At 40.3% G+C, this 12,909-nt stretch overlaps 1 protein-coding gene across 1 annotated transcript; it reads left to right on the forward strand.

Annotated features, from left to right (window-relative positions):
• The first annotated feature begins 439 nt into the window (after nucleotides 1-439).
• Nucleotides 440-2,886, forward strand: LDOC1 (LDOC1 regulator of NFKB signaling). Its single transcript, XM_030844660.2, has one exon. The coding sequence runs from the start codon at nucleotides 621-623 to the stop codon at nucleotides 1,059-1,061; it is 441 nt and encodes a 146-aa protein (XP_030700520.1). The 5' UTR covers nucleotides 440-620; the 3' UTR covers nucleotides 1,062-2,886.
• The last annotated feature ends 10,023 nt before the right edge of the window (nucleotides 2,887-12,909 follow it).

Genomic DNA, 12,909 nt, shown 5'->3' on the forward strand with positions numbered 1-12,909 from the left:
CAGGACCCCTGAGGATCTTTCATAACTCTTGAAGGATGTGACTCCCGTGGTGCAGCCAGCATTGCTAATAGTTCTTTGGGTGAGGGAGACTTAAATAAGCAAAAAATGTGTTAAAACCACGCAAACGGAATCTGGTGGCCACAGACCCACCCAAAACACTGGATTGTATGAGTCGGCTGGGTTGAAGGGTGGTTGATCCTTTAAACTTGAGCAGGTTGAGCCTCTCAGAGATGGGTCTTTAGCGCTCGCTCGGTCCTGGCTAAGGCCGGGCTCACATCCAGGACTGGGTCTCTGCCGGCACACCGCCCTTATCCACCGGCCTGGAGACCTACACGCTCGCAGCTCGTGACCCAACCCGCGCCACCCCGGCCCCGCCCCCTGCCTTCCCGGGCGCCCGCCCCCCTCTAACCGGGCGGCGCCGGCGCGCCGGCCGTCAGAGAGGCTGTGTGGGCGGAGCTTGCGTGGCCGCCGGGACCCCTGCGCGCACCGCCTCGCGCACCGCCTCTCGCCCCTAGCCACCGCGCGCCTCCGCGGACACGCACTTCCTGCGAGGCCTCTGCGCGCACCTTAGGCGAGCCGAGCCGAGTTGAACCCTGCCCTGAGCTTGCGAGCTGTTCGCCATGGTGGACGAGCTGGTGCTGCTGCTGCATGCGCTCCTGATGCGGCACCGCGCCTTGAGCATCGAGAACAGCCAGCTCATGGAACAGCTGCGGCTGCTGGTGTGCGAGAGGGCCACCCTACTGCGCCAGGTACGTCCGCCGAGCTGTCCGGTGCCCTTCCCCGAAACTTTTGACGGCGAGAGCTCCCGGCTCCCCGAGTTTATCGTGCAGACGGCGTCTTACATGCTTGTCAACGAGAACCGATTTTGCAACGACGCCATGAAGGTGGCATTCCTAATCAGCCTGCTCATCGGGGAAGCCGAGGAGTGGGTGGTGCCCTACATTGAGATGGATAGCCCCATCCTAGGTGATTACCGGGCCTTCCTCGATGAGATGAAACAGTGTTTTGGCTGGGATGACGACGAAGAAGACGACGACGAAGATGAAGAAGATGATTACTAGGCCCGGAGACCCTCGGGCCTAGGGGGGAGGGCCCTGCACGCCGCCACCTCCCCCCTCCCCGCCTTGCCCCGCCCGGAGCCGCCGCGCTCCCCTAGCGCTCAGATCCCCTTCCCTACCCCTGCCTCTGGTTGTCTTCCTCCTCCCCCCCTCCTCCCCGTAGTGCTTGTCTTTGTTCCGGGGATAGTGCTCCAGTTACCCGCTGCTGAGGCTGGGGCCTCTCTCTGAAGTGCGCTGCCTCCCACTGGCCAGCCCCAGGACCCTCTCCTGCTGACTTGAACTGTGTTCTGAGCCCCAACTCTAGGCCAGGCCCCTGTTACCAACTGGACTACGCACAGCTGTGCCGCACAGCCCTGCCAACTGTCAGGCCTACATCTTGCCCAGAGACCTACGCTGCCACGTAAGCACCCTCCACCACATTACAGCGACAGACCAGGCCTTTGGAGATAAGTAGCAACCTAGAAGATGTCTTAGTTGGCTACACCTCCTGGGACACTGGTTTGGACTGCTCACCAACTTCCCCCAAGGGGCTAATCTTTCAAGCTGGTTAGTTCCCTGCTAACGCCCAAGGCCTTCTCCTGCCTCACCAGATTGCTGCAGGAGCCTGTTGTGCCTGGCAGCCAAATCGTTGACATTTCTCCTATGCACCAATTTTGCACAACTGTCATTTCTATTTCAAAATTGCAGCAATCCCACAGATGTGTGCATTTGGACAAAAATACTAAAAACAAAACAATACAAACAAAAGCAGGCACTCAGCCCAGCTCCTCAGTACTACCTGGAAAAAGCATTTGCATTCTTTTCAATAAATATCAAGCACTACGAAAAAAGAGTCTCTTTTAATGGTTAAGGGCTGTCATTGGCCTCTGCCACTCACCCTGACTCCCATATTCTCATTGATATCAGGGAACCTAGTTCAATCCCAGTATTCCCCACTGTCATGTGTAGGCTACAGAGGACAGCTAACATAGGGCTTTATGGGGAATCTGGTACTCCCCTCACCAAAGCATTTCTTGCAGCCCTGGTGAAGGGGGTGTCCTCTGGGGCTTCCAAGATGACATGGGTAAGCTGTGGCTGAGCAGGTGGCACACCATCCCAAACTGGGACACTTTTGAGAGAGCTTAAAGGGGACACTATTAATTATTAGACTGGGACAGCAGGCATAAATCAGGACACACAATATTCCTGTCTTCCTGAGCTTTTGGGTTCTTCCTCAGCACGGCAAGTTCTGCCCCTTAACCCTTAGTGCCTGTGGGGTGCTATTGAGTTCAGACTTCATTTAACAACGTAGCACATTGTTTTAATACCCCTTTGAGGTGCTTGAGCTAACATTAAATCCTAGATCCTGGGTAAATGCACCCATAATAAACGGAGCCTGATTTGAACATTTCATCTTCCTTGGGCAGATACCCTTAGAATCCCCACCCATCCATGTGCCCCAGATTCCAGCCTGTAGAAATTGACAATATGCCTGGCTATCTCCTGAACTAGATCTTATACTGCTATCTGAGCTATGCTGAGATTTCTTTGTGGGCCTGGATGGCTCGGAGGCACTAAGGGAGTGGGGTGAGTGCTGAGAAGAATCTGCATACCTTTGTGAGGCAGTTACCCCAGGTTAAGTCACTGAAATGTTAAATCAGGGAAGCTCAGTTAGGGGATTTGTGGGGCCTATCTCTGCCAGCCAGGAGCTGTCAGGAGCATTTGGGAGATGCCAAGTTCTCATTCTTATCTCTATCTGCCCCCATGTCTTTATTGTACCACGTCTGGAGCCAGCTCTACCTTAGAACCTCTAATTAATTTAGGTAATAAATTTTCTTGTTGATTAAGACCTTTTGAGTCTGGGTATTCTTTTATTTGTATTGTGACGTAAACCTCACATTGTGGGTTAAATGAGATACTGGTCATCATACCGGGTACTTCAGAGGTGTGGATTCAATGAGATCGCACCCATGAGGTATTTTGAACTGTCCCTGCTGCGTGATGAGCACTCAGTAAACATGGGCTCTTACTCCCAGGCCTGTGAACTGAAGCATCATTCCAGAAACAGGTCTCTTGCTATGACCTTGGCCTTAGGAAAATGTCAGGAGTCAATAGGAGCAGAGCAGGCTCAGGAAGAGTGGAAATGAGAGCATGACAAGACCTCATTTACTCTTTGGGATCTGACATGAAGTCAGATAGAAAGCCGGTTTACTAAGTGAACAGGCAAAGTCCGGAGCAGGAGTCATGTTTCCAGTCTAGGAAAGTTGTTTCTGGAGGGTGGGACAGGGGTAGATATGATGTAGCAAAGGAGGTTGAGGTCCATACTGGGGGTGGATCTGGGGAAGTAGTGGGCAAGTGCTGAAAGCTAGGTGAGACCCACTGAGACCAAATATCAGTCATTCAAAATAATCAGTGGTCCAGGTAGACTTAGAGGAGTTAGAGATATGGTGGTCAAAGAAAAGTGGTTCTTGCCCTCATGGTCATTCCAGTTTGTTGCTTTTACGGTGCGTTGGGCCAGAATTGGGATACCTTGCTACAGGTAAGGTCCAGAAAGAGAATCTAGACTGTGATTAGATTTGAGAGTGACCTTTCCAAGGTGAAAGTTGAAGGCATGAATAGATGAGATCTACTCCCCACCACCAAACCAAGTGTGTGCATGCTCTGTGCAGAAGGAAGGGGTTTCTGGTCAGTGAAGATGCCAATGCAGCACCTGAGTAGCACTCATGACAGCTAGGCCAAGAGCTTCTGGAATCTGAAACGTACATGTCCTGGGCTTGTATGCACGTGCCTTGAGCTGACTCAGTGTGTGTGTGTGTGTGTGTGTGTGTGTGTGTGTGTTAATGTCCTTCATGTATCATGGAAGAGCGGTTTATACTGTGAGCTGCAGAGAAGGACAGTGTTAAGAATCTGGCTACCTTGGCAGATTCTGCAATAAAAGCACAGATAGTGGCAAGGGCTTTACCACCACGGGAGGAATTCATGGTAGTGTGATAGTGGCATAAGGCATAGCACAAGAGAATTGGAGGAGTAAATAAGCATATCTGAAGATAAAATCACCACTCAAATGAAAACTACTAAAAGTAGGTGAAAATGTTGAAATAGCAAATATGAACTTCAGACTCCTGAATTCCCATCACACTGGACTTGAAACGGTCACTGAAATTGTGCTATTAATGAAATGAAATGAATCATATTGAAGGTCATAATCATTTAATCCTATTAAATCTTCCAATGTATGTTTGGATTTCTCTAATCACTTGAATAGGTAAGTAGTGCCATCCATTAATTCTGTGTTGCTGTGTTTTGCCGGATGATATATTAGCTAGAGGTACGTGATGCACATTGTGTTTGGTTATTTTCTGCTATTACAACATAGTGAAAACCTCAGCAATTTGGAAGTAGAGGGAGATGTGTTGTTAAAATTAGTGGAATATTTATTTTTTAACAGATGAATTTAAACAATTTTTAAAGTTCTCAAAGCACTTAAAGCTAATAAAAGGGTATCAATTCAAGGTCCTGAGAATGTTTTCTTTGATGGATGATCAATGTGGGGTAATTGTATGAAGTATATATATTATTTGCTTTGAAATATGAATTTTGCTAAAGTAGCATTAAAAGTGTCTGGTAGTTTGCATTACTCAGTAGTTCAAGTATATTCCCTACAGTCTTATGCCCACTTAGTCCTAAAGGTAGATACAATCAACTATGTTTGGTGTCCTTCGACAGTGCTGGTGACCCCCTACTTCTTACTTCTGATCATCCCCCTTGCGTTTTTTTCCCTCCTGTCTGAAATGCCTCTGTTAGGATTTGTTCATTTATCTTCAAATATTCTATTGTCCAGAGACTTTAAAAAAAAATGCAGTTAGCCTGTGATGGCTAATAGCTTGCTTGAAGTATTTATTAACAGCAGAGCAAGATTTGTTAGAGGAGCAAAAACCCTGCCCCGGATTAGTTGGGTGGGGGAGTGGTGGTGAGATGCTGCAACATTTGTGTACCTCCTGGTATCGGAGCTACGATCAATAACACATTAATTTTTCTTATGATTATATCCACAATATTTTCATATCTTCTCTTCCCCTGCCCAAAATGACAAAGGATTTCATGCACAGAATTGCAATAATATAATTCTATTTTAGCCAAAGTCCCTATACAGTCAGTTCAAATGACCAGTCAGTTCAGAGTCAACCAGTCAGCTCAAGATAAAAAACTGTCACAAGACTGTTTATATGCCTCATTTAAAATTGTTACTTAAAAAAAATCATACCAGTAAAAGAAATCAAAGGGAATTATATTTCAGTGGTAACTGAAGTAATTGGGATATTTCTGATTTATTTGTTCTCTAGACACAGATAATTGCACTGCCATACAGGACTTTTAGGACTGCTCATTTGAATGTACACAAATTTTTAACATGTTCATAAGTAGGGAGAATAATATAGTGAGTCCTCATAGACCCATCTCCAGATTCAAAACTTACCAACATTTTTGCTTCACTTATCCCTTTTCTTTCTTATAATTTTTATGGAATATTTAAAATCAAATCCCAGATATCATATTAATTCACGCTTTAATATTTCAGTATGTTTCTCTAACAGATAAGGCTTTAAAAACCATAATATCATCATCGTATGTACTAAAATACGATGACTCCTTAATATTTAATACTCAATCCATATTCAAATATCCCCAGTGTCTTAAAATTGTGTTTTTAATTATTTGTTTGAATTAGGTTTCAAAAATGTTGACACTGCTTTTGGTTTATATATCTCTAAAACCTTCTTTTAACTAAAAACAATTGCCCTCCATCCTTTTTCCCCTACAAATTATTTGTTGAGGAAACCAGGTCATTTGTCCTATGGAATTTCCTATATTCCGGATTTTTTTTTTTTTTGCGGTACGCGGGCCTCTCACTGTTGTGGCCTCTCCCGTTGCAGAGCACAGGCTCCGGACGCGCAGGCTCAGCGGCCGTGGCTCACGGGCCCAGCCGCTCCGCGGCGTGTGGGATCTTCCCAGACCGGGGCACGAACCCGTGTCCCCTGCATCGGCAGGCGGACCCTCAACCACTGCGCCACCAGGGAAGCCCTAGAGGCTCTTCATTTATTAGGGATCTGTGATATTTATTGCAAATATTTACTTATTTTAATTTTTTGGCCATGCCGTACAGCATGCGGGGTCTTAGTTCCCAGACCAGGGATGAACCCGCACCCCCTGCAGTGGAGGCATGGAGTCCTAACCACTGGACTGCCAGGGAAATCCCTTATGTTGCAAATATTTATGCCCAGTCTATCATTGGCCTTTTTATTTTCTTTATGGTATTGATATTTCAGGCTGTTGTGAAAATGTTTAATATATTTCCATTTTTTCCAGTATCCTCCCATTTCTGTGCTCCCCAATTTATTTGGTTATATTCTTTCTCTTAGTGTTTATACCTTTAAATCGTGTATATACCTCTATTATTTTTCAGATACGAGTGATCTATTTTGACTCTCAGCCATGAAAGATGAGGAACTCAACATATACACTAATACTATTTCCCTATCAGCTTTGTAAGTTACATTGTTTCTGTGTTGTCAGTGTTTGTAACAGTTACATGTTTTTCCCCCTGAACATAATCCCTGCATGTGTTTCAATTTTAATATATCAGACAAATGAATTTAATAATAACTACCTTGTCCAATTTTCATTTAGTGTTTTTTTGTTAGCTAGTTTCTTTTTCCATTTTTAGTTGTTTCTTCAAAAGGAAAAAAATCCCCGTAAAACTCCTGGGAAATATATCGTCTGAGGTTTTGATGGTGAATAACAGTTTTGTTATGGGTAGAGGTTCTTTTCTTTCATTGCTCCACTATCTTTTTAGCATTGAATGTTATTTTGTAGAAGTCTGAGGCCATCCTAATATTTTTCATCCATAACTGATCTGATACTTTTGTTGATTTCTCAGAGAATTTTTTTCTTTATATTTCAACAGAATATATCTAATTGTTATTCATTTTTTGTCATTTTTTTGTGGAACCTGGTGTGACCATTTAACATGTAGATTTGACACCTGATTCCCTTCTTCAAAGTTTTCATAATTATTTATTTAAATATGTATAATATATACTGATATTTATTTATGTTGACTCTCCTTTACCTGGCCTCTGTATTTTAAATTTTCTCAGACTTTTCTTAATGTTTTCTTCATTTCCACTTTATTCTCTTTACTTTTATCAATCCTGTTCTCTCTGTCCTTTACAATGATTTCAGAAGTATCTGTCATTCTTCGTGTTGTTTCTAGTTTGGCTTCATTTTGGTGACAGATTTGTTGTTTCCCACTTCTTTGCCAAGTGCTGCCAGCTCATGCTTTAGCTTCTATTGACTCGTGCATATTCCTGAATCACGTATTTCTTATTTGTTCTCTTGTTGTGCAGCTATAGATCCTTTTTTGTTGTTGTTGTTGATGGCAGTGTGCTATGTTATGATATGATGGTGATATGTGTGCTATGTTATGATATGATGGTGATATAAGTCACATCTCTTCTTGGCAGTATTTTGCTAGAGAGTGTTATTTGCCATTTTCTTTCCTGTTCCTTCCCTCCTATGGGAGTGCTTCTAGGAACCTTTCAGTATCTTGCCTCCTTCCTAGTAATGCTGCTCTTCCTCCATAAAGAAGTTACAAGTCAGCCTTTCTTGTCTCTTTCAGTCCAGTCCCAACAGCATTTTCTCTGGCAGAAATAACTCAGTGTTAATGACTTGTACATTGCATACTTCCCAATTTCCTGAAACGAGACAGATCTGACTCCCCACTCCCTTTTGTAAACATTTCAATAGCACTCTCATGTTTTCACTGTACCTGAATGTACCTAGATGATTTCCGACATTATTTTCAGAGTCAACGTTCTGTACTTTCTGTATTCGCCCCTGCTGCTCAGTAGTTCTGATGTCTTAATCGCCTGGGATAATCTGTATCCTTGAGAAGCGTTGAGCTAACCTTTGAGAGGGATTGAATAAGGTTCAACTCTGGGGGTGGAAGAACCTGAAAAGTAAAAAATGAAATATTAATGACTTAGAATACTTTCTCACTACAGCTGTGTGTGTGTTTCAAAAAATAAGATCAATTTTATTCTCAATTTTTGGAACAACTTTTTATCCCCCTGTGTAACAAGAAGAAAAATGGAATGGTTTTAGTCATCTGTGGAGAAGAGGTACCACATATGTAGGAGATCCCATCAATATGTATATGGGAAAAAAGAAAAAAGTCTGTTGTTCATTGGAATAAAAAGTAAGGAGGGTGAAATTAGTATCAGAAAATGGGCCTTAGAAGAGATAGAAAAGCACATATGGAAAGTTCGGCTTGTTGTGAGTTGAGAATGGATTGTTCCTTGCACAAAGTTTGAGTTCAGTGAGAATGTGTTGGGGATCAGAAAGGCTGGTGGTCCCTGTTGCGGCTTTGCCTTAGATTTGCTCTGCGAAGCCCAGACAGCTTACTTGACTTCTGTGATTCTAAACTTCTATACCTATATCATGGGAATAATTATATCTTAGGACTAGTATAAGAAAAAACTGCCTAGTATCTTATCTGGTAGTCAATAAATGTTAACATCATTCTTCTTTTCTTCAATAGATATTATTTAGTAAAATAAGAATGTAAGATTGGCTGTTATGGTAGTCTTGTGGGTTTTGGTAGAAAGACACTGATATTGGGGGATTTGGAGTGTCAGGAGGAAGTGTGGTCAACACATTAAAGTGTTGGATATTAAGAATTAATTGACATGTGAACAGCATTTGACACTTTAAAAGTCACTTTCATATTCAGTTTCTTATTTGGGACTCACGCCAACTCAGTGAAGAGATATTTTTATTTACATTTTACAAATTGGGATATTAAGTCTCTGAGATGCTCCAGGACTTGTCCATGGTAAAAATGTCAGAATCTGGGCCAGAATTCTCACCCCAAGTCCAGTGCTCTTTTTACAGTTTCATGCTGCCTTTTGGAAGTAATGCCTTGTTCAGGTTGCCTATCTCCCATGGACCTTTGTTTCCTCGTTTATAATCTGAAGTATTTTCATTAGTGGGCCACTCTGCAGGTTCTTCTCTCATTTAATAACAAAATAGCCCTTAAAATGAGCAACTGTCACTGTCCACTCCAACTATGAACCTCTATAATTTTATCTCCATTTTGCACAAACGCTGGAGTACTTACAGGAAACAGTACGAGATTTGAGAAAGATTCTGGGATTGCTCATTTTTTTAAAGCAACCTCCCCCCAAAATCCCCCCAAAACCTAAATGTCCATCAAAGGAGATAGACTTAAACAATGATAAAGTACATCCTGATATGAGCTACTTCAGAGGTAAAAATAATATTTTCTTTGTATTTTTGAGGGGAAGTTCCAATAGGAATTGTTAGGCATAAAAGTAATTCATAAATACATGTAGAGTATGATGATATTTACAAATATTTTAAAACCTATATGTGTATGCATGTGTGTATGTGTCGACATATATGTACAAAAGGCAAAAAGAACAGAAAGATAAATGACAAAATTTTAACAATGTTTACCCTAGACAGGGGAGTAGCATGAAAGAAAAGTTTTGCTCTTTTACTCTGTATTGCACAGATTTATTACAATGAGTACTAATGTAATTTAAAGCATAGAATTAGTACTTATTCTGGATAGGTTTTGGTGAAAATGAAAAGCAACTGTTGGTACCATTATAAAATAGTTCTCTTTTGGAAACAGTAATTCATGTTGTAGGAACCATAAACTTATTCACAGTTTGTTATAAAATAAACATAATTGGTTTTATGAATCTGTTATGTTACTTCAATTCTTCTAAACAATTGATGATAAAACTCTGTTTTATCAATGAAAACAACCTATACTCAAACTATTATTTCAGTAGTAAGTCTGGTCAGTGCAGTTAGAAATAGGTCATTCCTATAATACCTATTCATTGTGTCCCTTTCTTTTTGGCAGTAATTTCCTTAGTAAAACCCTCGTTGCTTGCCAGGATTATTTGAATGGACTCCTAGATGACTTTTCTTCTTATGGGCTCTCTTCCTTCTAATCTGCTCTTTTCATTGCTGTTAGTGTTGCTTTCTTGAAACATAAACCTTACCACTTTTTTCTATTCAAAATCCTTCTGTGATCCCCATATCTTCAGAAAGTACTTAAATTCCGTAACATAACATTTATGTCTGGATTACTCTTTTTAAAAATTATCATTTTATTGAGTTATGATTGGGCTGTCTTTTTATTGTTGAGCTATAAGAGTTCCTTATGTATTCTAGATACTAGACCTAATTATTATTGGATGTATGATTTGCAAATATTTTCTCCCATTTGATGGGTTGCCTTTTCACTTTTTGGATAGTATCCTTTGATGAACAAATGTGTTTAATTTTGATTAAGTCCAATTTATATATTTTCTCTTTGGTTAGTTGTGCTTTTGGTGTTGTATATAAGAAACCATTTCCTAACCCAGAGTCACAACAATTAACACCTACGTTTTCATAGTTTTTATGTTTTACCTCTATGTTTTCATCATTCTCAGAGTTTTAAGTTTTAGATGTTTCATTTTGGTCTTTGGTCCATTTTGAGTTAATGTTTATATATGGTGTGAGGTAGTGGTTTAAATTAATTCTTTTGCATGTGGCTTTCCAGTGTCCCAGCACCATTTGTTGAAAGGAATATTATTTTAACCCCATTGAATTGTCTGGGCACCCTTATCAAAAATCAGTTGTCCATAGATGTATAGATTTATTTCTGCAGTCTCAATTCTTTTCTGTTGAGCTATGTATCTATACTTGTGCCAGTATCAAACTGTCTTGATTACAGTAGTTTTGTAGTAAATTTTGAAATTGAAGAGCATGAGTTCTCCAACTTTTTTCTTTCAACAGTTTTTGGCTATCCTGGGCCCCTTGCATTTTAGTATGAACCTTAGGCTCAGATCGTGCATTTCTTCAAAAAAGACAATTGGCGTTTGATAGGGATTGTACTGAATCTGTATTAATTTGGGGTATATTGTCATCTTAATAATAAGTCTTCTACTCAATGAACATGGGATATCTTTCCATTTATTTAGGTCTTCTTTAATATGTTACAGTGATGTTTTATTGTTTTTATTATATGTCTTCCACTTACTTTGTTAAGTTTATTTCTTAGTTTCTTATTCTTTTTGCTATTATTCTAAATTGAATTAAAAAAATTTTTTTTCAGGTTGCTTTTTGTTAGTGTATAGAAATACAGTTGACCCTTGAACAACATGGGTTTGAACTGCATGGGTCCACTTATACATGGATTGTTTTCAGTAAATATGTACTACAGTGCTACAATATCTGAACTTGGTTGAGTCTGTGGGTGTGGAACCATGCATACAGAGGCCCAACTATAAAGTTATAAATGGATTTTCGACTGCTTAGGGGTTGACCCCCCCCAACCCTTGCATTGTTCAAGGATCAATTGTACACTTGATTTTTGTTTATTGATATCATACAAATACAACCTTGGTGTACTTGTTTATTAGCTCTAATATTTTGCTTTGTGGATTGCTTAGGATTCCTAGATCATGTCATCTGGAAATAGATAGTTTTACTTCTTCCTTTCCAATCTGGACGCATCTTATTTCTTGTCTTTCTTTCTTTTTATCCTTCATTCATTCATTTTTGCTTTATTTCTCTGGCTAGAGCCTCTAGTACAATACTGAATAGAAGTGTCATGAGCAGACATCCTTTTCTTGATCTTAGAGGGAGTGCTTTCATTCTTTCACTGTTAAGTATGAGGTTAGCTGTGGGCTTTTCATAGATGCCCTTTATCAAGTTGAGAAAATTGCCTTCTACTCCTAGTTTGTTGAGTGTTTTTTTATCTTGATAGGATGTTGGATTTTGTCAAGTGCTCTTTCTGTGTTTATTGAGATGATCATGTGGTTTCTGTTTTTTTCTTTTATTCTATTAATATTGACTGATTTTTATATGTTGAGTCAACCTTGCCTTCCTGGAAAAAATCACATTTGGTCATGTAATATAATCCTTTTTACATGTTGCTAGGTTTGGTTTGCTAGTATTTTGTTGAGGATTTTTGTCTATATTCATCAGGAATAATGACATGTAATTTTTTTCTTGTGACCTCTTTTTCTGGTTTTGGTTTAAGAATAAGTTGGGAAGTTTTCTAAGTTAGGCCTCATAAAATAAGTAAGGAAGTTTTCGGCATCCATTGCTTTGCACTTGCTTTTTTCACTTAATTGTAAATTCAGAAGTAACTCTGTCAACTCAGTTAGCTTCCTCATTTTTGTGCAGCAGCATAATTAACTCTGTGGATTTGCTGTAGTTATTCAGAATTCTCCTATGTATGGTCCTATGTACGGGAAATATTTTGTTATTACAAAATTAAGATTCGCCATTAATAACAATGTGCATGTTTTGTTTTATATTTGTGGAGATATACCTTTACAGTAGGTGCCTAGGAAAAGGATTGCTAGATCAAAGGGTAAGAACATATGTAGTCTGTTAGATGTTCCTAAATTCCCTCCCAAAATGTTTTTGGCATTTTACACACCCACCAGAAATGGATGAGACTGCCTCTTGTCCTGTAGCATTATCAGGATAAGGGCTATTTTGAATTTTTGACTATCTGATAGATATTTTTAATGGTATCTCAGTGTAGTTTTAATTTGTACATCTCTGATTGTGAGTGATGTATTTTTTTATATGTTGAGGACTGTTTTAATTTCTCTTTTCTATAGATTATCTGTTCATATATTTTGACCATTTTTTTCTATCTTGTTTTTCTCCTTTTTCTCTCATTTTTTTTTTCTTTTTTTTTCCGGTACACGGGCCTCTCACTGTTGCAGCCTCTCCCGTTGCAGAGCACAGGCTCAGGACGGGCAGGCCCAGC

Source organism: Globicephala melas, chromosome X, assembly GCF_963455315.2.
Source record: "Globicephala melas chromosome X, mGloMel1.2, whole genome shotgun sequence".
Taxonomy (NCBI): domain Eukaryota; kingdom Metazoa; phylum Chordata; class Mammalia; order Artiodactyla; family Delphinidae; genus Globicephala; species Globicephala melas.

Bases quoted from the DNA above. Each gene is read 5' to 3' on its own strand.
- LDOC1 (XM_030844660.2), top strand. From the start codon at position 621: ATGGTGGACGAGCTGGTGCTGCTGCTGCATGCGCTCCTGATGCGGCAC.